Source organism: Zosterops lateralis (assembly GCF_965231275.1).
Source record: "Zosterops lateralis genome assembly, chromosome: 27".
Taxonomy (NCBI): domain Eukaryota; kingdom Metazoa; phylum Chordata; class Aves; order Passeriformes; family Zosteropidae; genus Zosterops; species Zosterops lateralis.
Window position 1 is genome coordinate 1,642,748 of NC_139787.1, and position 26,922 is coordinate 1,669,669.

Sequence of the window (26,922 nt, forward strand, 5' to 3'; positions counted from 1 at the left end):
TTGGGGAGTTTGGGATTGGAAGTTTAGGATTGGCATGGGGAGTTTGGGATGGGGATTTGGGATTGGAGATTTGGGATGGGGAGTTTGGGATCAGGATGGGGATTTTAGGATTGGGAGTTTGGGATCGGGGCTTTGGGATCAGGATGGGGATTTTGGGATCAAGCTGGGGAATTGGGGATCAGGATTTAGGATCAGATGGGGGTCACAGCCTTGGGATTGGGATGGAAAATTTGGGATCTGTGTTGAGAAGTTTGGGATCTGTGTGAGGAGTTTGGGATCAGTTTGGGATCTGTGTGAGGAGTTTGGGATCAGTTTGGGATCGGGGTGAGGAGTTTGGGATCAGTTTGGGATCTGTGTGAGGAGTTTGGGGTCTGTGTGAGGAGTTTGGGATCTGCCCCAGGTGGATTTTTGGGACAATCCCTCCCTGTCTGTCTCTGTCCTGCTTTTCCCACCTCCTTTTCCATAAAAAACTGAGCCAGGAGGGATTTTCCAAACCCCACTCCTGATCCCAAACTGATCCTTTAGGATTTTCCAGGCCCGGGTCTGTTTATTCTCCCCCAAAAAATCTGAATTTGGAGTGGGGAAACCCTGGATCCCCCGAGCCATTCCCCGGGAATTGGGATGTGAATGGGGAGAGGACAAAGGGCACAATTCCCTCCTGGAAAACAATTCCCAGTTCATCCCCCACCTGGGGGAGCTTTGCATGCCAGGAAAGGGCAGGAAAAAGGGGATTTGGGCAGGAAAAAACCACATTCCAGAGGGGAAAATAATCGGAATTCCACCTGCTCTGGGTTTGTCAGAAGCCTCAGGAATTTGGGGCAGGAATTGGGGTTTTATTCCTGATTTCTCACCTCAGATCCGGGGGGAGTTTGGGGCTGGAATTGAGGTTTTTTCCTTGTTTTCCCTCCTCAAATCCAGAGGGAATTTGGGGCTGGAATTGGGGCTTTATTCCTGATTTTCTCAACCCAAATCCAGCAGGAATTTGGGGCTGGAATTGGGGTTTTATTCCTAATTTCCCACCTCAGATCCAGCAGGAATTTGGGGCTGGAATTGGGGTTTTATTCCTGATTTCTCACCTCAGATCCAGCAGGAATTTGGGGCTGGAATTGGGGTTTTATTCCTGATTTTCTCAACCCAAATCCAGCGGGAATTTGGGGCTGGATTTTTGGAATAAAAGGGGGATTTTTGAGATGGAAATGGAGGTTTTAGGGATGCGAATGGGAATTTTGGAGATGGGAGTGGGGATTTTTGGGATAAAAGGGAGGACTTTAGTTATGGGAATGGAGATTTTAGGGATGGGAGTTTTTGGGATAAAAGGGGGGATTTTTGGGATGGAAAAGATTTTTGGGTGGAATGGGAATAAAATGGAAATGGGAATGGGATAAAAATGGGAATGGAATGGAAGTGAAATAGAAATAAAATGGAATGGAAATGGGAATTAAATGGGAACAGGGTAGAAAATTAAGGGAATGGGACATAAAATGGAAAAGGAAAAGGCTGCAGAGCCCTGGGATCCTCTGGGGCTTTTTATGGGGCTGCAAACCCCAAAATCCCCTCCTGGAACCCCCAAATCCTCATCACCCTCACCCCTTCCCCAGCTCCTCCCACAAACTCCAACCATGGGGGACATGAAACTCTGACTTTGACAATCTCTAAACCCCAAAATCGACTCTCAGAACCCCAAATCCCCTCTTGGAACCCCAAAATCTCCTCTTGGAACCCCAAAATCCCCTCTCAGAACCCCAAACTCTCACCACCCTGCCCCTTTCCCAGCCATGGGGGACATGAAAACCCCCAAATCCCCTCTCAGAACCCCCGAATCCCCTCTTGGAACCCCAAATCCCCTCTTGGAACCCCAAAATCCCCTCTCAGAACCCCCAATCCTCACCACTCTCCCCATTTCCCAGCCATGGGGGACATGAAGACCCCAAATCCCCTCTTGGAACCCCCCAAAATCCCCTTTTTGCACCCCAATCCTCACCACTCTCCCGTTCCCAGCCATGGGGGACATGAAAACCCCAAATCCCCTCTTGGAACCCCCAAAATCCCCTTTTGGCACCCCAATCCTCACCACTCTCCTGTTTCCAGCCATGGGGGACATGAAGACCCCGGACTTCGACGACCTCTTGGCCGCCTTCGACATCCCCGACATCGACGCCAACGAGGCCATCCACTCCCACCACGAGGAGCCCGAATCGCACGGGAAACCCATCCCGGGGGATCCTGGGGCTGCTGTCCCTCCTCCTCCTCCTCCTGCTGCTCCTCCTGCTGCTGCTGCTGCAGGCCCTGGGGGCCCCGAGCACGTCCTGCCCCACCCCGGGGACATCTCGGCCGTCAGCGTCATCGTCAAGAACACGGTGTGCCCCGAGCAGCTGGAGGAGCCGCGGGCCAAGGACGGGCACGGCGCGGCCTCCAGGCTGCTCCAGAACGGCTTTGGAGCTGCCGAGGTGCCCAGGTCACCCAATTCCCGCGGGGTGGAGGCCTCTTCCAACGGGGAGTGCTGGGGGAAGGAGAAGAGCAACAAGGGGTTGGATTTGTTCTCCCATTTCAGCCCCGATCCCGGCGAGGACGGGGCTGGGCTGATCGATAGATCCCGGGAGTGCAAAGCCAAGGAGAAATCGCTGGGTGTTCCTGCTCTGGCTCCTTCCCCCAGCCCGGCGTCCGTGGATTGTAAGGAACCCATGGCAGAGACCACGGAGGGCTTGGAGCCCCCTTTCCCCGCGCCCTTCCAGCCCAGGGATGGAGCCCACCCCATCCCTGCCATCAAAAAGGAGGAGTCTGACTCTGAGGAGGCTCCGGGCAGGAGCTCCAGCCCCAAAGGGCTGGTTTTGGATCATCTCAAATCCGTCACTGTCAGATATTCCGGCGAGGATTCTCCAGCCTGGCCTGGGTCGGGTCCGGCAGCTCCCGGTGACTCCTCTGAGCTCAAACACTCCCCTGGGAGCCCCCAGGAGCCTTTCTCCTCTCCCGGGATCCCCATCCCGCCGTCCCCCAAGCAGCTCTCCCTGAAGGAGGAAATGCTGGAGAAATCCATGGCGAGGAGCCCCGGCAGCGTTTCCAGCGGCGACGAGGAGGAGGAGGAGGAAGAGGAGGAGGAAGAAAACACCAACTCGCCGTCCTCCAGCTCCTCCAGGCCGCTCAAAGTCCGCATCAAAACCATCAAAACCTCCTGTGGCAGCATCACCAGGACCGTCACCAGGGTGTCCTCGGACTCGGAGCCTCCCTCTGCCAAAGCCCCCGAGCAGAGTTCCCAGGAGGCTCCGGAGCCCGCCAAGGACAGGGCAGAGCTCTCCAGCCCTCTGAGGAGCTCGGAAGGTCCCAAGATCGTCAGCGTGCAGCTGGGCAACGGCACCAAGCTGAAGGGCACGGTGCTGCCCGTGGCCACCATCCAGAGCGCCAGCAGCGCCATGCTCATCGCCGCCAGCGTGGCCCAGCAGAAATCCGTGGTGCTGCCGGCCAAATCCGGCAAATCCGTGGCTAAAAACATCCTCAACTTGGTGCCGCAGCCGTTACCCAAAGACGGCAGGAGCAGCAACGGGAGTTTGGTGAATAAAACCAACGGTGGTGGCGGTGGTGGGGTGTTGTCCAAACCGGCTCCCGGCGTGGCCGGCACCGTCATCTCCCGCAGCCAATCCAGCCTGGTGGAGGCCTTCAACAAAATCCTCAACAGCAAAAACCTTCTACCCACCTACAAACCCAACCTGAGCCCTCCAGCAGAGTCCAGCCTGGCGCTGCCCCCGCTGGGCTACCGGTGCCTGGAGTGCGGCGACGCCTTCGCGCTGGAGAAGAGCCTGGCGCGGCACTACGACCGGCGCAGCATGCGCATCGAGGTCACCTGCAACCACTGCACCAAGCGCCTGGTCTTCTTCAACAAGTGCAGCCTGCTGCTGCACGCCAGGGAGCACAAGGACAAGGGCTTGGTCATGCAGTGTTCCCACCTGGTGATGAGGCCCATCGCGCTGGAGCAGATGATCGGCCAGCCCGACATCACCCCCCTGGTGTCGCTGGCGTTCCCGGCGGGGAAGGTGGCTCAGGATGGAGGGAGTTCGGGGCAGGACGTCCCGGTGATGCCCCTGGGCTCGGAGCAGAGCGGCAGCTACAGCTGTTTCAGGTGTTTGGAGTGCAAGGAGCAGTGCAAGGACAAGGCGGGGCTGGCGGCGCATTTCCAGCAGGTCGGGGCGGCCAGCAGCAGCAGCAGCAGCAGCAGCACGGTGAGGGCGCGGGAGAAGGTGGGATGGGGTGGGATGGGGTGGGAGATGGTGGGAAGGTGGTGGGAGAGCAGTGGGAGAAGATGGGAGATGATGAGAAGGTGATGCGAGAAAGTGGAGAAGATGGGAGGTGGTGGGAGGTGATGGAAAAGTGGTGGGAGGTGGTGGGAGAAGGTGGGAGAGCAGTGGGAGAGGCTGGGAAGGTTGTGGGAGATGGTGGGAGAAGGTGGGTGAGTGGTGGGAGATGATGGGAGAAAGTGGAGAAGGTGGGAGATGGTGAGAGATGATGGGAGAGTGGTGGGAGATGGTGGGAAGATCATGGAGAAGATGGGAAGGTGGTGGGAGATGATGGGAAGGTGGTGGGAGATGGTGGGAAGGTGGTGGGAAGATGATGGAAGAATGATGGGAGATGATGGGAGATGATGGGAGAGCAGTGGGAGGTGGTGGGAGATGGTAGGAGGTGGTGGGAGGGTGTTGGGAGATGGTGGAAGGTGATGGGAAGTTGATGGGAGAAAGTGGGAGATGGTTGGAGATGATGGGAGAGGCTGGGAGAGCAGTGGGGGAGGGTGGGAAGGTGATGGGAGATGATGGGAGACGGTGGGAAGGCAGTGGGAGGTGATGGGAAAGTGGTGGGAGGGTGGTGGGAGATGATAGAAGAATGTGGGAGATGATGGGAAGGTAATGGGAGATGATGGGAGATGGTGGGAAGGTGATAGGAGAAGGTGGGAGAGTGGTGGGAGATGATGGAATGGTGGTGGGAAGGTGGTGGGAGGGTGTTGGGAGATGGTGGGTGATGATGGGAGAAAGTGGAGAAGGTGGGAGATGGTGAGAGATGATGGGAGAGCAGTGGGAGAGGGTGGGAAGGTGGTGCAGAAAGTGCAGTGGTGGTGGGAGATGGTGGGAGATGGTGGGAGATGGTGGGAGATGGTGGGAAGGCAGTGGGAGGTGGTGGAAAGGTGGCAGGAGATGGTGAGAGAGGGTGGGAGACAATGGGAGATGGTGGGAAGGTGGTGGGAGATGATAGAAAGGAGGTGGGAAGGTGATAGAAAAGTGGTGGGAGATGGCGGGAGAAGGTTGGGAGACGGTGGGAGATGATGGGAGATGGTGGGATGGTGGTGGGATGGTGGTGGGAGATGGTGGGATGGTGGTGGGAGATGATAAAAAGGAGGTGGGAAGGTGATGGAAAAGTGGTGGGAGAGGCTGGGAGATGAAGGGAGATGATGGGAAGGTGGTGGGAGTGGGTGGGAGATGGTGGGATGGTGGTGGGAGATGGTGGGAGTGGGTGGGAAGGTGGTGGGAGATGACAGAAAGGTGGTGGGAAGGTGATGGAAAAGTGGTGGGAGATGGTGGGACTGGGTGGGAGATGGTGGGACTGGGTGGGAGATGGTGGGAGATGGTGGGAGATGATGGGAGATGATGGGAGAGCAGTGGGAGATGACAGAAAGGTGGTGGGAAGGTGATGGGAAAGTGGTGGGAGAGGCTGGGAGAGCAGCGGGAGATGGTGGGACTAGGTGGGAGATGATGGGAGAGCAGTGGGAGATGACAGAAAGGTGGTGGGAAGGTGATGGGAAGGTGGTGGGAGATGGTGGGAGTGGGTGGGAGATGGTGGGATGGTGGTGGGAGATGGTGGGAGTGGGTGGGAAGGTGGTGGGAGATGACAGAAAGGTGGTGGGAAGGTGATGGGAAAGTGGTGGGAGATGGCGGGAGAAGGCGAGAGAACAGTGAGAACATCATCCATGGATCCGTCCCCATCCCATCCCGTGGGTCCCCTGGAGCCCATCCCAATCCCACCCATCCTCATCCCTGCTGGGAATTTCCCCCGGACTTCTTGGGGTCCTGATCCCTGCTGGGAATTTTCTAAAATCCCGGAACCTTTTTGGATCCGTTCCTTGATGGAATTTCCCCAGAACCATTTAGGATCCTGATCCCTGCTGGGAATTTTCCCAGACCTTTTTGGACTCCTGATTTCAGTTGGAATTTCCCCAGAACCAATTTGAAATCCTGATCCCTGTGAGGAACTTCCCTAGAACTTTTCAAGATCCTGATTTCTGCTGGGAATTTTCCAGAACTTCTTAGGATCTTGATTTTTGCTGGGAATTTCCTCCAGAACTTTTTTAAGATCCTGATCCCTGTGGGAATTTTCCAGAACTTTTTAGGATCCTGATCCCTGAGGGAATTTTCCCAGACCTTTTTAAATTCCAGATCCCTGTGGGGAATTTCCCCAGAACCATTTTGAAATCCTGATTTCTGCTGGGAATTTTTCAGAACTTTTTTAGGATCCTGGTCCCTGCTGGAATTCCCCTAGAACTTTCTGGGATCCTGATTCCTGCTTGATCAGGAAGTTTTTTGCTGGAATTTTCCAAAATCCCAGAAGCATTTTGGATCCTGATCCCTGTTGGAATTTTCCCAGACCTTTCTAAGATCCTGATCCCTGCTGGGAATTCCCCCAGAACTTTTTAGGATCATGATCCCTATGGGAATTTCCCCAGAACCAATTTGAAATCCTGATCCCTGCTGGGAATTTTCCCAGACCTTTTTGGACTCCGGATTTTGGTTGGAATTTTCCCAGAACCGATTTGAAATCCTGATCCCTGCTGGGAATTTTTCCAGCACTTTTTTAGGATCCTGATCCCTGCTGGAATTATCACAGAACTTTCTGGGATCCTGATCCAGCAGGACTTTTTTTTTTTTTTTTGCTGGAATTTTCCAAAATCCCAGAACCATTTTAGGATCCTGATCCTTGCTGGGAATTTTCCCAGAACCATTTTGAAATCCTGATCCCTATGGGGAATTTTTCCAGCACTTTTTTAGGATCCTGATCCCTGAGGGAATTTTCCCAGAACTTTTTGGACTCCAGACTTCAGTTGGAATTTTCCCAGAAGCGATTTGAAATCCTGATGCCTGCTGGGAATTTTTCCAGCACTTTTTTAGGATCCTGATCCCTGCTGAAATTCCCCCAGAACTTTCTGGGATTTTCCAGATCCAGCAGGGATCAGGAATTTTTTTTTTTGCTGGAATTTTCCAAAATCCCAGAACCATTTTGAAATCCTGATCCCTATGGGAATTCCCCCAGAACCAATTTGAAATCCTGATCCCTGCTGGGAATTTTCCCAGACCTTTTTGGACTCCGGATTTTGGTTGGAATTTTCCCAGAACCGATTTGAAATCCTGATCCCTGCTGGGAATTTTCCCAGACCTTTTTGGACTCCGGATTTCGGTTGGAATTTTCCCAGAACCGATTTGAAATCCTGATGCCTGCTGGGAATTTTTCCAGCACTTTTTTAGGATCCTGATCCCTGCTGGAATTATCACAGAACTTTCTGGGATCCTGATCCAGCAGGACTTTTTTTTTTTTTTTGCTGGAATTTTCCAAAATCCCAGAACCATTTTAGGATCCTGATCCTTGCTGGGAATTTTCCCAGAACCATTTTGAAATCCTGATGCCTGCTGGGAATTTTTCCAGCACTTTTTTAGGATCCTGATCCCTGCTGAAATTCCCCCAGAACTTTCTGGGATTTTCCAGATCCAGCAGGGATCAGGAATTTTTTTTTTTTTCTGGAATTTTCCAAAATCCCAGAACCATTTTGAAATCCTGATCCCTGCTGGGAATTCCCCCAGAACTTTCTGGGATTTTCCAGATCCAGCAGGGATCAGGAATTTTTTTTTTGCTGGAATTTTCCAAAATCCCAGAACCATTTTGAAATCCTGATCCCTGCTGGGAATTCCCCCAGAACTTTTTAGGATCCTGATCCCTGTGGGGAATTTTCCCAGACCTTTTTAAATTCCAGATCCCTGTGGGGAATTTCCCCAGAACCATTTTGAAATCCTGATTTCTGCTGGGAATTTTTCCAGCACTTTTTTAGGATCCTGATTTCTGCTGGAAACTTTTCAAAATCCCAATCCCTAACCCTGCCACACACAACCCCTCACCCTCCCACATCCCCCAGAACCCCCAAAACTCCCCCAAACTCCCCGAATTCCCTGAACAACCCCCAATTTTTCCCGTGTCCAGGTGTGCTCGACGTGCCCCATGATCCTGCCCAACCGCTGCAGCTTCGGGGCGCACCAGCGGATGCACCGCAGCCGCCCGCCCCACGTCTGCCCCGAGTGCGGGGGCAACTTCCTGCTGGCCAACTTCGAGGGGCACCTCAAGGAGTCCTGCCTGCACTTCTCCCGCAGGGTGGGGTACAGGTACGGGGCTGGCGATGACGGGAATTCCAAAAATTCCCAGAAATTCCCAGAAATTCCATTGGAATTCTGGGGGCGCGGGTTGTTGGAGAGGTCCAGAAATGGAGTTTTCCCATGAAATGTGGGAATTTTCTCTGGGCAACTTGGAGTTCCACCTCAAGGACTCCTCCTGTAGGGTTGGATAGAGGTGTGGAGCCAGGGAATTCTGGGAATTCCATGAGTTCTGGGAATTTCCCAGGAATTTCCCGTGGAATTCCATTGGTAAAGGGTGGTGGGACCATGGGGAAGGTCCAAAAATGGAACTCTGAATTTCCTGCTGGCCAACTTGGAGTTCCACCTCAAGGAGTCCTGCCTGCACTTCTCCCGCAGGGTGGGATACAGGTACGGGGCTGGGGATGACGGGAATTCCAAAAATTTCAAGGAATTTTAAGGAATTCCCAGAAATTCTCTTGGAATTCTGGGCGCGGGTTGTTGGAGAGGTCCAGAAATGGAGTTTGCCCGTGAAATGTGGGAATTTTCTCTGGGCAAGTTGGAGTTCCACCTCAAGGACTCCTCCTGTAGGGTTGGATAGAGGTGTGGAGCCAGGGAATTCCAGGAATTCTGGGAATTCCCAGGAAATTCCATTGGAAAAGGGTGGTGCGACCCATGGAGAGGTCCAAAAATGGAGTTTGTCCATGGAACGTGGCAACTTCTGTTGGTCAGCTTGGAGTTCCATCCTCCTGTAGGGTGGGATAGAGGTGTGGAGCCAGGGAATTCCAGGAATTCTGGGAATTCTGGGAGTTCTTGGCATTCCGTTGGGAAATTCCATGGTGGGAATTGGAGAGGTCCAAAAATGGAGTTTTCCCATGAAATGTGGGAATTTTCTCTGGGTAACTTGGAGTTCCACCTCAAGGACTCCTCCTGTAGGGTTGGATAGAGGTGTGGAGCCAGGGAATTCTGGGAATTCCATGAGTTCTGGGAATTTCCCAGGAATTTCCCGGGAATTCCATTGGTAAAGGGTGGTGGGACCATGGGGAAGGTCCAGAAATGGAACTCTGAATTTCCTGCTGGCCAACTTGGAGTTCCACCTCAAGGAGTCCTGCCTGCACTTCTCCCGCAGGGTGGGATACAGGTACGGGGCTGGGGATGTCAGGAATTCCAGGAATTCCCAGTGATTCCCAGAAATTCGGTTGGAATTCTGTTGGAGGGGGCGGTGGGACCATTGGAGAGGTCCAGAAATGGAATTTGCCCGTAAAATGTGAGAGTTTCCTGCTGGGCAAGTTGGAATTCCACCTCAAAGAGTCCTCCTGTAGGGTGGGATACAGGCAGGGAGCCAGGGAATTCCATGAATTCCGGGAATTCCCAGGAATTCCATTGGAAAAGGGTGGTGGGACCCATGGAAAGGTCCAAAACTGGAGTTTGCTCATGGAATGTGGCAACTTCTGTTGGTCAACTTGGAGTTCCACCTCAGCTTGGAGTTTCACCCTCCCGCAGGGTGGGATAGAGGTAGGGAGACAGGGAATGCAATGCCAGGAATTCCGGGAGTTCTGGGAATTCCGTTGGGAAATTCCGTGGTGGGACCCTTGGAGAGGTCCAAAAATGGAGTTTGCCCATGAAATGTGGGAATTTTCTCTGGGCAAGTTGGAGTTCCTCTTTAAGGACTCTTCCTAAGGAGCCAGGGAATTCCAGGAGTTCTGGGAATTTCCGGGAATTCCATTGGAATTTCAGTGGAGAAGGTGGTTGGGACCATGGAAAGGTCCAAAAGTGGAGTTTGCTCATGGAATGAGTTGGGAATTTCCTCCTGGTCGGGATCTTGGTCCCTTTTGGGGAATTTTCCAAGAGTCCAGCAGTGATTTGGATCCTGATCCCGGTTGGAATTTTCCTCAAAATTTTTGGGAATCCTGATTTCAACTGGGAGTTTTCCAGACTTGGTTTGGGATCCTGATCCCAGTTGGGAATTTCCCCAGGACTGGTTTGAAATCCCCATTTCCATTGGGAATTTCCAGGTTTGGAATCCTGGTTCCCTTTGGGAATTTCCCAAGAGTTTGTTTGGGATCCTGATCCCAGTTGGAATTTCCCCAGAACTGGTTTGAAATCCTGTTTTCTATTGGGAATTTCTAGGTTTGAAATCCCAGTTTCCATTTGTTATTTCCAGGTTTGAAATCCCAGTTTCCATTGGGATTTTTTTCAGAACTGGTTTGAATTTTTTGGTTTCCATTGGGAATTTTCCCAGAACTTGTCAGGATCATGATTCCAATTGGGAATTTTCAGGTTTGAAATCCCATTTTCCATTGGGGATTTCCCAAGAGTTTTTGGGATCCTGATCCCAGTTGGAATTTCCCCAGAACTGGTTTGAATTCTTGGTTCCCGTTGGGAATTTCCAGGTTTGAAATCCTGGTTTCCATTGGGAATTTCCAGGTTCCAGTTGGGAATTTCCCCAGAACTGGTTTGAATTTTTGGCTTCCATTGGGAATTTCCAGGTTTAAAATCCCTGTTTCCATTGGGAATTTCCCCAGAACTAGTTTGAAATCCCAGTTTCCATTGAGAACTCCCCCCAGAACTGGTTTGAAATTCCATTTTCCACTGGGAATTTCCCCAGAACTGGTTCGAAATCCTGTTTTCCACTGTGAATCTCTCCAGAACTGGTTTGAATTTTGGTTTCCATTGGGAATCTCCCCAGCACTGGTTTGAAATTCCATTTTCCATTGGAAATCCCCCCCAGCACTGGTTCGAAATCCCATTTTCCATTGAGAATCCCTCCCAACACTGGTTTGAAATTCCGTTTTCCATTGAGAATTCCCCCAGCACTGGTTCAAAATCCCATTTTCCGCTGGGAATCCCCCCAGCACTGGTTTGAATTTTTGGTTTCCATTGGGAATTTCCAGGTTTGAAATCCTTGTTTTCTATTGGGTATTTCCCCAGCACTGGTTTGAATTCCCCCAGCACTGGTTCGAAATCCCATTTTCCACTGGGAATCCCCCCAGCACTGGTTTGTATTTTCAGTTTTTATTGTGAATCCCCCCAGGCTGAACTGGTTTGAATTTCTGGCCCCCCCAGGTGTCCCAGCTGCTCGGTGGTTTTCGGCGGCGTCAATTCCATCAAGTCTCACATCCAGAGCTCGCACTGTGAGGTTTTCCACAAGTGCCCCATCTGCCCCATGGCCTTCAAATCGGCGCCCAGGGGATCCCCTGGGATCCTGAGCCCTTTCCCAGAGCCTGGAACGGCCTGGGGAGATCCGGCTCCAGGGGGGAATTGCCCCCTTTGGGATCCTGGTTCCCACTGGGAATTTCCCGCTTTGGGATCCTGGTTTCCATTGGGAATTTCCCAAGACTTTTTGGGATCCTGATCCCAGTTGGAATTTCCCCAGAACTGGTTTGAATTCTTGGTTTCCATTGGGAATTTCCAGGTTTGAAATCCCTGTTTTCCATTGGGAATTTCCCCAGAACTGGTTTGAATTCTTGGTTTCCATTGGGAGTTTACAGGTTTGAAATCCCAGTTTCCAATTGGGAATTTCCAGGTTCCAATTGGGAATTTCCCCAGAACCGGTTTGAATTTTTTGTTTTGAAAAATTGAAAAAAAAAAAATTTGAAAAATGGTTAGAATTTTGGTTTTGAAAAAATTGAAAAAAAATTTGAAAAATAGGGAATTTTTCAAGGACTGGTTTGGGATCCTGGTTTTTATTTGGCCCCCCCCCCAGGTGTCCCAGCTGCTCGGTGGTTTTCGGCGGCGTCAATTCCATCAAGTCTCACATCCAGAGCTCGCACTGTGAGGTTTTCCACAAGTGCCCCATCTGCCCCATGGCCTTCAAATCCGCCCCCAGCGCCCACGCCCACGTGTACACCCAGCACCCCGGCTTCGGCAGCCAGCAGTCCAAGTGCGTCCTCCCACTCGGGGAAAAATCACACATTTTCATCAGTTTTGGGGTTTTTTTGGATGTTTGGGGGGTGAGGGAACAGGGCTGGGGTGGGGTGGGAGGAGGGGTTGGGGTTGGGAGGTTTGGGATGGGAAGATTTGGGATGGGAAGATTTCGGAATAAAAGATTTGGGATGGGAGATTTGGGAATTAGAGTTTAGGATGGGAGATTTGGGATGGGAAGATCTGGGAATAAAACATTTGGGATGAAAGATTTGGGAATTAGAGTTTAGGATGGAAGATTTGGGATGGGAAGATCTGGGAATAAAAGATTTGGGATGGGAAGATTTAGGAATTAGAGGTTGAAAGGTTTGGGAGTAAAAGGTTGGGATGGGAGATTTGGGATGGGAAGATTCGGGAATAAAAGGTTTGGGATGAAAGATTTGGGAATTAGAGTTTAAGATGGAAGATTTGGGATGGAAGATTTGGGAATTAGAGGTTGTGGGATGGGAGATTTGGGAATGAGAGTTTAGGATGGGAGATTTGGGATGGGAAGATTTGGGAATTAGAGGTTGGGATGGGAAAATTTGGAATAAGAAATTGGGATGGGAAATTTGGGAGTGAGAGTTTGGGATGGGAAATTTGGGAATAAGAGTTTGGGATTGAGAAATTGGGATGGGAAAATTTGGAATAAGTTTGGGATGAAAGATTTGGGAATCAGAGTTTGTTTAGGATGGGAGATTTGGGAATGAGAGTTTGGGGGATTTGGGATTGAGAAATTGGGATGGGAGATTTGGGAATGAGAGGTTGGGATGGGAAAATTTGGAATAAGTTTGGGATGAGAGATTTGGGAAATTTGGATGGGAAAATCAGGAATGAGGGGTTGGGATTTGGGAATAAGAGTTTAGGATGGGAGATTTGGGATTAAGAGTTTTGGATTTGGGAATGAGAGTTTGGGATGGGAGATTTGGGAATATGAGGTTGGGGATTTAGGTTGGGACGGGGGATTTGGGAATAATAGGTTGAGGTTTGGGAATAAGAAGGTTGGAAATAAGTGGTTCTTTTCTTCTTTCCTTCCTTTCCTTCCCTTTCTTTTCTCTTCTCTTTTCTCTCACTTTCTCTCTTCCCGCCTTTTTCCCTCCCTTTCCTCTCCCTCCTTCTCCCCTCCTCCCCCTTCCCCAATCCCCCTTTTCCCCCATTTTTCCCCATTTCCCCCATTTTGTCCCCATTTTCCCATTTCCCATTTTCCCCATTTCCAGCCCTATTTTCCCCCTTATTCCCCATTTTTCCCATTTGTCCCACATTTCTCCCCATTTTCCCATTTATTCCCACTTCTCCCCATTTCCCTGTTTCTCCCTTTCTCCCCATTTTTCTCCCCTTCCCCTCCGTTTTTTGCAAATTCTCCCCATTTCCCCCCCATTTTTCCCTGGTTTCCCCCCATTTTTCTCCCTGTTTTTTCCGAATTTTTTCCCCTTTTTCCCCCATTTTCCTGTTTTCCCCCCCTTTTCCCCCCCATTTTCCCTTGTTTTTCCCTGTTTTTTCTCCCTTTATTCCCCATTTTTTCCCACATTTCCCCCCATTTTTCTCCCCTCATTTCCCCCCATTTTCCCCCTGTTTTTCCCTGTTTTTCTCCCTTTATTCCCCATTTTCCCCCCGTTTTTCCCCCATTTCTCCCCCCGTTTTTTCCACCCCATTTCTCCCCCTTTTCCCCCCATTTTTCCCCGTTTTCCCCCCTTTCTCCCCGTTTTCCTCTGTTTTTCCCCGTTTTTTCTCCCTTTATTCCAAATTTTTCCCCCATTTCTCTCCCATTTTTCCCCGTTTTTGCCCCTTTTTTCCCCCATTTTCCCCCGTTTTTTCCGCCATTTCTCCCCATTTTTCCCCCCCATTTTCCCCATTTCTCCCACAATTCCACCCCCCCCCCTTTTTTCCCCCATTTCCCCCCATGGTCCCCTGTTTTCCCATTTCTCCCCATTTTTTCTCCCTTTATTCCCCATTTCTCCTCCTTTATTCCCCATTTTCCCCTGCATTTTTCCCATTTTCCCCATTTTTCCCTGTTTTTTCCCCATTTCCCCTCCTTTTCCCCCGTTTTCCCTCATTTTTCCCCATTTCCCCCGTTTTTTCCCCATTTTCTCCCATTTCCCCCCCGTTTTTTCTCCATTTCTCCCCCTTTTTTCCCCCATTTTTCTCCCTTTATTCCCAATTTTTTCCCCATTTCTCCCCCATTTTCCCCCCATTTTCCCCCAATTTCCCCCCATTTTTTCCCATATTTTTTCCCCCGTTTTTCCCCCCATTTCCCCAATTTCTCCTCCCTTTATCTCCCCCGCAGGATGATTTACAAGTGTGCCATGTGTGACACGGTGTTCACCCACAAGCCGCTGCTCTCGTCGCACTTTGACCAGCACCTGCTGCCGCAGCGCGTCAGCGTCTTCCGCTGCCCCCAGTGCCCGCTGCTCTTCGCCCAGAAACGCACCATGCTCGAGCACCTCAAGGTCAGCACGCGTCCTTTAACAGTTACAGAAAAAAATGGAAAAATTCCTGTCCAAAATGGCAAAATTCCAGCCGAAAACGGTGGAATTTTGGGTTAAAAATGGTGGAATTTTGGTCAAAAATGGCAAAATTCCATCCCAGAATTGGGCTCTGGGTGCAGAAATGAACCGTGCTCGAGCACCTCAAGGTCAGACACGGCTACAGACAGAATTCCAATCAAAAATTAAAAATTTCTATTCGAAAATGGCAAAATTCCAATCAAAACCGGAAAAATTTTGGTCAAAACTGGCAAAATTCTGGTCAAAAATGATGGAATTCTGGCTGAGAATTGAGCTCTTCACCCAGAAATGAGCCGTGCTCGAGCACCTCAAGGTCAGCACGCGTCCTTTAGGAGTTACAGAAAAAAATGGAAAAATTCCTGTCGAAAATGGAAAAAATTCCGGCCGAAAATGGAAAAATTCCGGCCAAAAACGGTGGAATTCTGGCTGAAAACGGCAAAATTCCAGCTGAAAATGACAAAATTCTGGTCAAAAATTGCAAAATTGAGGTTGAAAATTGAGCTCTGGGTACAGGAATTAACCATGCTCGAGCACCTCAAGGTCAGCACGGGTTCTGTAAGAGTTACAGAAAAAAATGGAAAAATTCCTGTCGAAAATGGAAAAATTCCGGCCGAAAACGGTGGAATTTTGGTCAAAACCGGCAAAATTCTATCCCAGAATTGGGCTCTGAGTGCAGAAATGAACTGTGGTCGAGCACCTCAAGGTCAGGCACGGCTACAGACAGGAATGGAAAAAATTCCTGTTAAAAATGGAAAAAGTCCGGCCAAAAATGGCAAAATTCCGGCCGAAAACGGTGGAATTTTGGCCAAAAACGGTGAAATTCCGGCCCAGAATTGGGCTTGGGGTGCAGAAATGAGCCGTGATCGAGCACCTCAAGGTCAGACACGGCTACAGACAGGAATGGAAAAATTCCTGACACAAAATGGAAAAAATTCCGGCCAAAAACGGTGGAATTTTGGTTAAAAACGGTGAAATTTTGGTTAAAAACGGTGAAATTTTGGTCAAAAACGGCAAAATTCCGGCCCAGAATTGGGCTCTGGGTGCAGAAATGAACCGTGCTGGAGCACCTCAAGGTCAGGCACGGCTCTGGACAGAATTCCAATCAAAAATTAAAAATTTCTATTCGAAAATGGCAAAATTCCAGCTGAAAATGGCAAAATTCCAGCTGAAAATGGCAAAATTCTGGCCAAAAATGGTGGAATTTTGGTCAAAAAGGCACAATTCCATCCCAGAATTGGGCTCTGAGTGCAGAAATGAACTGTGGTCGAGCACCTCAAGGTCAGGCACAGCTACAGACAGGAATGGAAAAATTCCTGTTAAAAATGGAAAAAGTCCGGCCAAAAATGGCAAAATTCCGGCCGAAAACGGTGGAATTTTGGCCAAAAACGGTGAAATTCCGGCCCAGAATTGGGCTTGGGGTGCAGAAATGAGCCGTGATCGAGCACCTCAAGGTCAGACACGGCTACAGACAGGAATGGAAAAATTCCTGACACAAAATGGAAAAAATTCCGGCCAAAAACGGTGGAATTTTGGTTAAAAACGGTGGAATTTTGGTCAAAAACGGCAAAATTCCAGCCCAGAATTGGGCTCTGGGTGCAGAAATGAGCCGTGCTCGAGCACCTCAAGGTCAGCACAGGTTCTTTAACAGTTACAGAAAAAAATGGAAAAATTCCTGTCGAAAATGGCAAAATTCCGGCTGAAAACGGTGGAATTTTGGTTAAAAATGGTGGAATTTTGGTTAAAAACGGTGGAATTTTGGTCAAAAATGGCAAAATTCCAGCCCAGAATTGGGCTCTGGGTGCAGAAATGAACCGTGCTCGAGCACCTCAAGGTCAGGCACGGCTCTGGACAGAATCCCAATCAAAAATTAAAAATTTCTATTCTAAAATGGCAAAATTCCAATCAAAACCGGAAAAATTTTGGTCAAAACTGGCAAAATTCTGGTCAAAAATGATGGAATTCTGGCTGAGAATTGAGCTCTTCACCCAGAAATGAGCCGTGCTCGAGCACCTCAAGGTCAGCACAGGTTCTTTAAGAGTTCCAGACAGGAATGGAAAAATTCCTGTCGAAAATGGAAAAATTCCGGCTGAAAACGGTGGAATTTTGGTTAAAAACGGTGGAATTTTGGTCAAAAATGGCAAAATTCCATCCCAGAATTGGGCTCTGGGTGCAGAAATGAACCGTGCTGGAGCACCTCAAGGTCAGCACACATTCTTTAAGAGTTCCTGTCATAAATGGAAAAATTCCTGTCGAAAATGGAAAAATTCCATCCAAAAATGGCCAAATTCTGGTCGAAAATTCCCACTTTTTCCCTGTTTTCCAGAACACCCACCAATCCCAACAACCCAAGGACGACTCCTCCAAGAAATCCCATTCCCATCCCTGAAATTCCCTTTTCCCAGAACACCCAGAAATCCAAGTAACACTTCCAAAAATTCCCATTTTCACCCAAAATCCCGATTTTCACCCCAAAATCCCCATTTTCACCCCAATAATCCCCAAATTCCCCTTTTTTTCCAGAACACCCACCAATCCCAACAGCCCAAGGACGACTCCTCCGAGAAATCCCACCCCAAAATCCTGATTTTCACCCCAAAATCCCCATTTTCACCCCAAAATCCCAAATTCCCCTTTTTTCCAGAACACCCACCAGTCCCAGCAACCCAAGGACGACTCCTCCAAGAAATCCCACCCCAATAATCCCCATTCTCACCCCAAAATCCCAATTCTCACCCCAATAATTCCCAAATTCCCTTGTTTTCCAGAACACTCACCAACCCCAGCACCCCAAGGACGACTCCTCCGAGAAATCCCACCCCAAAATTCTGATTTTCACCCCAATAATCCCTGAATTTCCCTTTTCCCAGAACACCCACCAACCCCAGAAATCAAGTGACACTTCCAAAAATCCCAAATTTCACCCCAATAATCCCCAATTCCCCTTTTTTCCAGAACACCCACCAGTCCCAGCAACCCAAGGACGACTCCTCCAGTAAATCCCACCCCAAAATCCCAATTTTCACCCCAATAATCCCCAAATTCCCCTTTTTTCCAGAACACCCACCAGTCCCAGCTGCCCAAGGACGACTCCTCCGAGAAATCCCACCCCAAAATCCCAATTCTCACCCCAATAATCCCTGAATTTCCCTTTTCCCAGAACACCCACCAACCCCAAAAATCTGACGGACACTTCCAAAAATCCCGATTTTCACCCCAAAATCCCCGATTTTCACCCAAAATCCCCAATTTTCACCCCAATAATCCCCAAATTCCCCTTTTTTCCAGAACACCCACCAGTCCCAGCACCCCAAGGACGACTCCTCCAAGAATTCCCACCCCAAAATCCCAATTTTCACCCCAATAATCCCAATTTTCACCCCAATAATCCCCATTTTCACCCCAATAATCCCCATTTTCACCCCAAAATCCCAAATTTCACCCCAATAATCCCCAATTCCCCTGTTTTCCAGAACACCCACCAGTCCCAGCACCCCAAGGACGACTCCTCTAAGAATTCCCACCCCAAAATTCTGATTTTCACCCCAAAATCCCCATTTTCACCCCAATAATCCCCAAATTCCCCTTTTTTCCAGAACACCCACCAGTCCCAGCTGCCCAAGGACGACTCCTCCCGGAGAGCCGCGGCCGCGCTGACCCCCAAACCCGAACCCGGGGACCCCCAGCCCCTGGGCAAAGCCCCCCAGGGCTCGTCCAGCTCCGAGGAGGACGAGGAGGACGAGGACGAGGAGCCCCCGAGCTCCCCCGAGCTCCGCAAATCCAAGAGGAGCCGATTCCAGAGGAAAGGCGGGAACAAGGCCAAGGGCGGCGCCGGCTGGAGCTGCGGCCTCTGCCGCTCCTGGTTCCCCGAGAGGGACGAGTACGTCGCGCACATGAAGAGGGAGCACGGGAAGGTAAAGGGATTTGGGATAATTCCTGAGATTCCTGGGATTTTTTTGAGATTTTTTGGAATTTTTTGGGGAATTTTTGGGGTTTTTTTGAGAATTTTTGGGGGTTTTTTGGAGAATTTTGGGGATTTTTTAGGGATTTTCTGAGATATTTTTTGGAAGAATTTTTGGGATTTTTGTGAGAATTTTTGGGATTTTTGTGAGAATTTTTGGGAGAATTTTTGAGATTTTTGAGGGAATTTTTGGGATTTTTAGGAAAATTTTGGAGATTTTTTTGAGAATTTCTGGGATTTTGGGGAGAATTTTTGGGATTTTTGGGATTTTTTTGAGAATTTTTGGGATTTTTTTGAGAATTTTTGGGGATATTTTTCGAGGATTTTTGGGATTTTTTTGAGAATTTTTGGGATTTTTTTGAGAATTTTTGGGGATTTTTTCGAGAATTTTTGGGATTTTTTTAGGCAAATTTTTGGGATTTTTAGGAGAATTTTTGGGAGAATTTTTTGGATTTTTTGGAGAACTTCAGGGACTTTTTGGGGGGAATTTTTGGGATTTTTTGGAGAATTTTTAGGATTTTTTAGGAGAATTTTTGGGATTTTTTGTGGAATTTTTAAGATTTTTGTGGGAATTTTTGGGAGAATTTCTGGAATTTTTGGGGAAATTTTTGGGATTTTTTGGAGAATTTTGGGATTGGGGGAATTTTTGGGGGAATTTTTGGGATTTTTTAGGAGAATTTTTGGGAGAATTTTTGAGATTTTCGGGATTTTTTGGAGAATTTTTGGGGATTTTTGGAAGAATTTTTGGGATTTTTTGGGGAATTTTGGGATTGGGGGAATTTTGGGGGGCAATTTTTGGGATTTTTGGGAGAATTTTTGAGATTTTCGGGATTTTTTTGGAGAATTTTTTGGGATTTTTAGGAGAATTTTTGAGATTTTTTGGAGAATTTTTGGGATTTTTAGGAGAATCTTTGTGAGAATTTTTGGGATTTTTTTGGAGAATTTTTGGGAGAATTTTTGAGATTTTCGGGATTTTTTGAAGAATTTTTGGGGATTTTTAGGAGAATTTTTGAGATTTTTTGGAGAATTTTTGGGAGAATTTTTGGGAGAATTTTTGGGAGATTTTCCTGGGATTTTTTGGGGAAGTTTTGGGATTTTTGGGCAAATTTCTGGGATTTTTTGGAGGAAAATCGGTCAAGGTTGGGATTTTTTGAGATGATTCCAGGTGGGATTTGAGGGAAAATTGAGGTTCCATCTCCAGCTGGGGAGGGAATTGTGGCTTTTGGATATTTCTGGATTTTCCAGGATTTTTCCAGGATTTTTCCAGGATTTTTCCAGGATTTTCCCCGGCCTTTTCCGGTATCCCAGAGCTGGATTTTCCCTGGATTTTCCCTGGATTTTCCCTGTGATTTTTCCTGATATTTCCTGATATTTTCCCTGATACTTTCCGGGATTTTCCCTGATATTTTTTGGGATTTTCCCTGATATTTCCTGATATTTTCCCCGATACTTTCCGGGATTTTCCCTGATATTTTTTGGGATTTTCCCTGATATTTCCTGATATTTTCCCCGATACTTTCCATGATTTTCCCTGATATTTTCTGGGATTTTCCCCGATACTTTCCGCGATTTTTCTCAGGATTTTTCCAGGATTTCCCAGGGATATTTCCCAGATTTTCCTGATATCCCAAAGTTTTATTTCTCCTTTTCCAGTCAGTGAAAAAGTTCCTGTGTCACCTGTGTGAACGTTCCTTCTGCTCAGCCTTTTTCTCCTGGAATTTCCCCGGGATTTTCCTCAATATTTCTCAGGATATTTTTGTGATTTTTCCCAGATTTTTCTGGGATTTTTCCCAGATTTTTTCTGGGATTTTTCCTGGGATTTTTCCCAAGATTTTTCCTGGGATTTTTCCCGGATTTTCCTGGGATTTTTTCCTGGGATTTTTCCCCAGATTTTTGTGGGATTTCCCCAGGATTGTTCCCAGTATCCCAGAGCTGGGATTTTCCCCAGGATTTTTAAGGGATTTTTCCCAGATTTTCCTGGGATTTTTTTCCTGGGTTTTCCTGGATTTTTCTGTGATTTCCTCAGGATTTTCCTGGGATTTTTACAGGATTTTTAAGGGATTTTGGGGGGATTTTTCTCAGATTTTCTTGTGATTTTTACCTGATTTTTGGAGGATTTTTCCCCGATATTTTCCAGGATTTTCCCTGATATTTCCCAGGATTTTTCCCACAATTTCCCAGGATTTTCCCCACAATTTCCCAGGATTTTTCCCATTAAATTTCTCCCTTTTTTCCCCCTTTTGCAGTCGGTGAAGAAGTTCCCGTGCCACCTGTGTGAACGTTCCTTCTGCTCCACCTTTCTCCTGGAATTTCCCTGGAATTTTCCTGGGATTTTCCTGGGTTTTTTACAGGATTTTTAACGGATTTTTGGGGGATTTTTCTCAGATTTTCCTGGGATTTTTTTCTGGGTTTTTCTGGATTTTTCTGGGATCTTTACGTGATTTTTGAAGGATTTTTCCCCGATATTTTCCATGATTTTCCCTGATATTTCCCAGGATTTTCCCCACAATTTCCCAGGATTTTTCCCATTAAATTTCTCCCTTTTTTCCCCCTTTTGCAGTCGGTGAAGAAGTTCCCGTGCCACCTGTGTGAACGTTCCTTCTGCTCGGCCCCGAGTCTGCGGCGCCACGTCCGCGTCAACCACGAGGGGATCAAACGCGTCTACCCCTGCAGGTCTGGGATGGGAAATGGGGATTTGGGGTGAAAAATGGGGATTTTGGGGTGAAAATTTGGATTTTTGGGGTGAAAATTTGGATTTTTAGGGTGAAAAATGGGATTTTTGGGGGTATTTTATAACCACGAGGGGATCAAACGCGTCTACCCCTGCAGGTCTGGGGGGAAAATGGGGATTTTGGGGTGAAAAAATGGGATTTTTGGGGTGAAAATTTGGATTTTTGGGCTGAAAAATGGGATTTTTGGGGGGGTTTTATGACCACGAGGGCATCAAACGCGTCTACCCCTGCAGGTCTGGGGGGAAATGGGGATTTGGGGTGAAAAATGGGGATTTTGGGGGTATTTTATAACCACGAGGGGATCAAACGGGTCTGCCCCTGCAGGTCTGGGGGGAAATGGGGATTTTGGGGTGAAAAATGGGAATTTTGGGGATTTTTTTATAACCACGAGGGGATCAAACGGGTCTACCCCTGCAGGTCTGGGGCTTTGGGGTGGAAAATGGGGATTTTGGGGTGAAAAATGGGGATTTTGGGGGTATTTTATAACCACGAGGGGATCAAACGGGTCTACCCCTGCAGGTCTGGGGGAAATGGGGATTTGGGGTGAAAAATGGGGATTTTGGGGTGAAAATTTGGATTTTTGGGGTGAAAAATGGGAATTTTGGGGGGGTTTTATGACCACGAGGGCATCAAACGGGTCTACCCCTGCAGGTCTGGGATGGGAAATGGGGATTTTGGGATGAAAAATGGGATTTTTGGGGATTTTTTTATAACCACGAGGGGATCAAACAGGTCTACCCCTGCAGGTCTGGGCTGGAAATGGAGATTTGGGGTGAAAAATGGGGATTTTTGGGGTGAAAATTTGGATTTTTGGGCATTTTTATGACCATGAGAGGATCAAATGTGTCCTACCCCTGCAGGTCTGGGCTGGAAAATGGGGATTTTGGGGTGAAAATTTGGATTTTTGGGGTTTTTTTAATAACCACCAGGGCATCAAACGGGTCTACCCCTGCAGGTCTGGGGGTTTGGGGTGGAAAATGGGGAATATGGGGTGAAAATTTGGATTTTTGGGGTTTTTTTTATAACCACGAGGGGATCAAACGCGTCTACCCCTGCAGGTCTGGGGGAAAATGGGGATTTTGGGATGAAAAATGGGATTTTTGGGGGTATTTTATAACCACGAGGGGATCAAACGGGTCTGCCCCTGCAGGTCTGGGCTGAAAAATGGGGATTTTGGGGTGAAAATTTGGATTTTTGGGGTTTTTTTAATAACCACCAGGGCATCAAACGGGTCTACCCCTGCAGGTCTGGGGGTTTGGGGTGGAAAATGGGGAATTTGGGGTGAAAAATTGGATTTTTGGGTGTTTTTGGGGCCCTGAGGGCAACAGACCTGTTTACCCCTGCAGGTCTGGGGCTTTGGGGTGAAAAATGGGGAATTTTGGGGTGAAAAATGGGGATTTTGGTGTTTTCAGAAAAAAAAAGTTAAGGAGGGGGGTGGAGGGAAAATCAGGGTTTAATTCCCAAAAAATCAGGGTTTGATTCCCAAAGAATCAGGTTTTACTTCCCAAAAAAAAATCAGAGTTTAAATCCCAGTTAAAATCAGGTTTTAATCCCAAAAAATCAAGGTTTAATTCCCACAAAACTGGGATTTAATTCCCAGTAAAATCAGAGTTTATTCCCCACAAAAATCAGAGTTTATTCCCCACAAAAATCAGAGTTTATTTCCCAAAACCCGAGTATTTAAATCCCAGGAAAATCAGGGTTTTATTTCCCAGAAAAATCAGGATTTCCTTCCCACAGAATCAGGGTTTAAATCCAGTAAAATCAGGGTTTATTTCCCACAAAAATCAGTGTTTATTTTCCAAAAAAATCATGTTTAATTCCCACAAAATCAAGGTTTAATTCCCAGGGAATCACATTTTAAATCCCAGGAAAATCAGGATTTAATTCCCACAGAATCAGGGTTTAATTCCCAGAAAAATCAGGGTTTAATTCCTAAAAACATCAGAGTTTAATTCTTAAGGAATCAGGATTTAATGCCTAAAAAAATCAGGGTTTATTTCCCAAAAAAATTAGGTTTTAATTCCTAAAAAATTGGGGCTTCATTCCTAAAGAATCAGAGTTTAAATCCCACAAAATCAGGGTTTAATTCCCACAAAATCAGGGTTTAATTCTCAGAGAATCAGATTTTAATTCCCAGTAAAATCAGAGTTTATTCCCCAAAAAAATCAGTATTTATTTCCCACAAAACTGGGATTTAATTCCCAGTAAAATCAGAGTTTATTCCCCAAAAAATCAGTATTTATTTCCCACAAAACTGGGATTTAATTCCCAATAAAATCAGAGTTTATTCCCCACAAAAATCATATTTAATTCCCAAAAAAATCATATTTAATTCCCACAAAATCGCGATTTAATTCCCAATAAAATCAGGGTTTATTCCCCACAAAAATCGTATTTAATTCCCAAAAAATCATATTTAATTCCCAAAAAAATCATATTTAATTCCCAAAAAAATCAGCATTTAATTCCCACAAAATCGCGATTTAATTCCCAATAAAATCAGAGTTTATTCCCCACAAAAACCAATATTTATTTCCCAAACCCCGAGTATTTAAACCCCCTAAAACCTGATTTTCCCCCGTGTCCTGCAGGTTCTGCACGGAGGGGAAACGGACCTTCAGCAGCCGCCTCATCCTGGAGAAACACATCCAGGTCCGGCACGGCCTGGAGGGCGCCCCGGCCCGGGGACAGGAGGTGCTCACGGCCAGGGGGGGACCCACCAGTGCTCAGGTGGGATTTCAGGATTCATGGGAATTTTGAGAATTTTTTGGGAATTTTTGGGGAATTTTTTGGGGAATTTTTCGGGGGTTTTTTGGGGTTTCGCGCGAATTTTCTGGGGTTTTCGTGGAGATTTCCTGGGGTTTTGTGTGAATTTTCTGGGGTTTTCTGTGATTTTTCTGGGAATTTTTTGGGATTTCCTTGGAATTTCTGGGAATTTTTTTGGGAATTTTCTAGGTTTTTCAGGGAATTTTTGGGAATTTTCGGGGATTTTCTGGGGTTTTCGGAGATTTTTTGGGGATTTTCTGGGGTTTCGCGCAAATTTTCTCAGGTTTCGTGTGAATTTTCTGAGGTGTTTGTGGGGTTTTCCTGGTATTTTTTGGGGTTTCCAAATTTCCTGGGAATTTTCTGGGATTACCTGGGAATTTTCTGGGAATTTTGGGAGTTTTCGGGGAATTTTCTGGGGATTTTCTGGGATTTCCTGGGGTTTTGTCCCGGAATTCCTGCTGGGAACCCCCGGCCCGGAGCCAGGAGGTGTTCACTGCCAGGGGGGCCCTGGGAGTGCTCAGGTGGGATTTCAGGATTCATGGGAATTTTGGGAATTTTTTGGAAATTTTTGGGAGTTTTTTTGGGAGTTTTCGGGGAATTTTTTGGGCAATTTTTGGGAATTTTCGGGGGTTTTTTGGGGTTTCATGCAAATTTTCTGGGGTTTTCATGGGGTTTTCTGGGAATTTAGTGGGGTTTTCCTGGCATTTTTTTGGGGTTTCCAAATTTCCTGGGAATTTTCTGGGGTTTCGTGTGAATTTTCTGGGGATTTTCTGGGATTTCCTGGGGTTTTGTCCCGGAATTCCTGCTGGGAAGCCACCGCCCGGGGACAGGAGGTCTGCACGGCCAGGGGGACCCACGAGTGCACAGGTGGGATTTCGGGAATTTGGGGAATTTTGGGAATTTTTGGGGAATTTTCAGGGATTTTCTGGGGGTTTTCGGGGAATTTTTGAGAATTTTCGGCAGTTTCGCGCAAATTTTCTCACATTTTGTGTGAATTTTCTGGGGTTTCCGTGGGTTTTCCTGGTATTTTTTTTGGGGTTTCCAAATTTCCTGGGAATTTTCTGGGATTTCCTTGGAATTTTTGGGATTTTCTGGGAATTTTCTGGGAATTTTTGGAGTTTTCGGGGAATTTTGGGAGTTTTCGTGGAATTTCCTGGGAATTTTCTTGGGGTTTCGTGTGAATTTTCTGGGAATGGGGTTTCCTGGGATATCATGGAATTTCCTGTTATTTTCTGGGAATTTCATGGATTTTCCTGGGAATTTCATGGAATTTCCTGGGAATTTTCTGGGATTTCCAGAGAATTTTCTGGGATTTCCTGGGGTTTTGGGTGGATTTGGGGGAGTTTTGTCTGGAATTCCTGCTGGGAACCCCCGGCCCGGAGCCAGGAGGTGTTCACTGCCAGGGGGGGACCCACGAGTGCTCAGGTGGGATTTCGGGATTTATGGGAATTTTGGGAATTTTTGGGGAATTTTCGGGGAATTTTCGAGCAATTTCTGGGGGATTTTTGGAAATTTTTGGCGGTTTTCTGGGGTTTCGCGTGAATTTTCTGGGGCTTTTGTGGGGTTTTCTTGGTATTTTCTGGGAATTTCTTGGGGTTTCCTGGAAATTTAATGGAATTACCTGAGAATTTCTGGGAATTTTCTGGGATTACTTGGGAATTTTGAGAATTTTCTGGGGTTTTCTGGGAATTTTTGCGGATTTTTGGAGTTTTCGGGGAATTTTCTGAGAATTTTGGGAGTTTCCAGGGAATTTTGGGGGATTTTCTGGGGTTTTCGTGGGGTTTTCTTGGTATTTTCTGGGAATTTCTTGGGTCACCTGGTAATTTGGGGAATTTTCTGGGAATTTCTTGGGGTTTTGGAATTTCCTGGGAATTTCCGGGGATTTCCTGGGAATTTTCTGGGAATTTTCTGGGAATTTTGGGAGTTTTCGCGGAATTTTTGGAGATTTTCTGGGAGTTTGTGGGGTTTCCTGGGATATCATGGAATTTCCTGGTATTTTCTGGGAATTTCATGGAATTTTCTGGGAATTTCATGGAATTTTCTGGGAATTTTCTGGGATTATCTGGGATTTTTTGGGATTTCCTTGGGGTTTTGGGTGGATTTGGGGGGGTTTTGTCTGGAATTCCTGCTGGGAACCCCCGGCCCGGAGCCAGGAGGTGTTCACTGCCAGGGGGGGACCCACGAGTGCTCAGGTGGGATTTTTGGGATTTATGGGAATTTTGGGAATTTTTTGGAAATTTTTGGGAGTTTTTTTGGGAGTTTTCGGGGAATTTTTGGGCAATTTTTGGGAATTTTCGGTGGTTTTTTGGGGTTTCATGCAAATTTTCTGGGGTTTTCATGGGGTTTTCTGGGAATTTAGTGGGGTTTTCCTGGCATTTTTTGGGGTTTCCAAATTTCCTGGGAATTTTCTGGGGTTTCGTGTGAATTTTCTGGGGATTTTCTGGGATTTCCTGGGGTTTTGTCCCGGAATTCCTGCTGGGAAGCCACCGCCCGCGGCCAGGAGGTCTGCACGGCCAGGGGGACCCACGAGTGCACAGGTGGGATTTCGGGAATTTGGGGAATTTTGGGAATTTTTTGGGAATTTTTTTGGGATTTTTTAAGGATTTTCTGGGGGATTTTGGGGCATTTTCGGGGGTTTTTTGGTGTTTCGCGCGAATTTTCTGGGGTTTCGTGGGGTTTTCTGGGGTTTT

At 47.5% G+C, this 26,922-nt stretch overlaps 1 protein-coding gene across 1 annotated transcript in view; it reads left to right on the forward strand.

The window, feature by feature from the left end:
* The window catches only part of ZNF687 (zinc finger protein 687), a 33,575-nt gene that overhangs the window by 2,323 nt on the left and 4,330 nt on the right, over window positions 1–26,922 (forward strand). Inside the window, exons 2-8 of the mRNA XM_083879064.1 lie at window positions 2,089–4,211; window positions 8,221–8,399; window positions 12,073–12,249; window positions 14,554–14,716; window positions 18,367–18,684; window positions 21,292–21,404; window positions 24,058–24,196. Of these exons, the coding sequence (XP_083735190.1) occupies window positions 2,091–4,211; window positions 8,221–8,399; window positions 12,073–12,249; window positions 14,554–14,716; window positions 18,367–18,684; window positions 21,292–21,404; window positions 24,058–24,196 (3,210 nt within the window). The 5' untranslated portion in view covers window positions 2,089–2,090. The remainder of the gene's footprint in view (window positions 1–2,088; window positions 4,212–8,220; window positions 8,400–12,072; window positions 12,250–14,553; window positions 14,717–18,366; window positions 18,685–21,291; window positions 21,405–24,057; window positions 24,197–26,922) is intronic.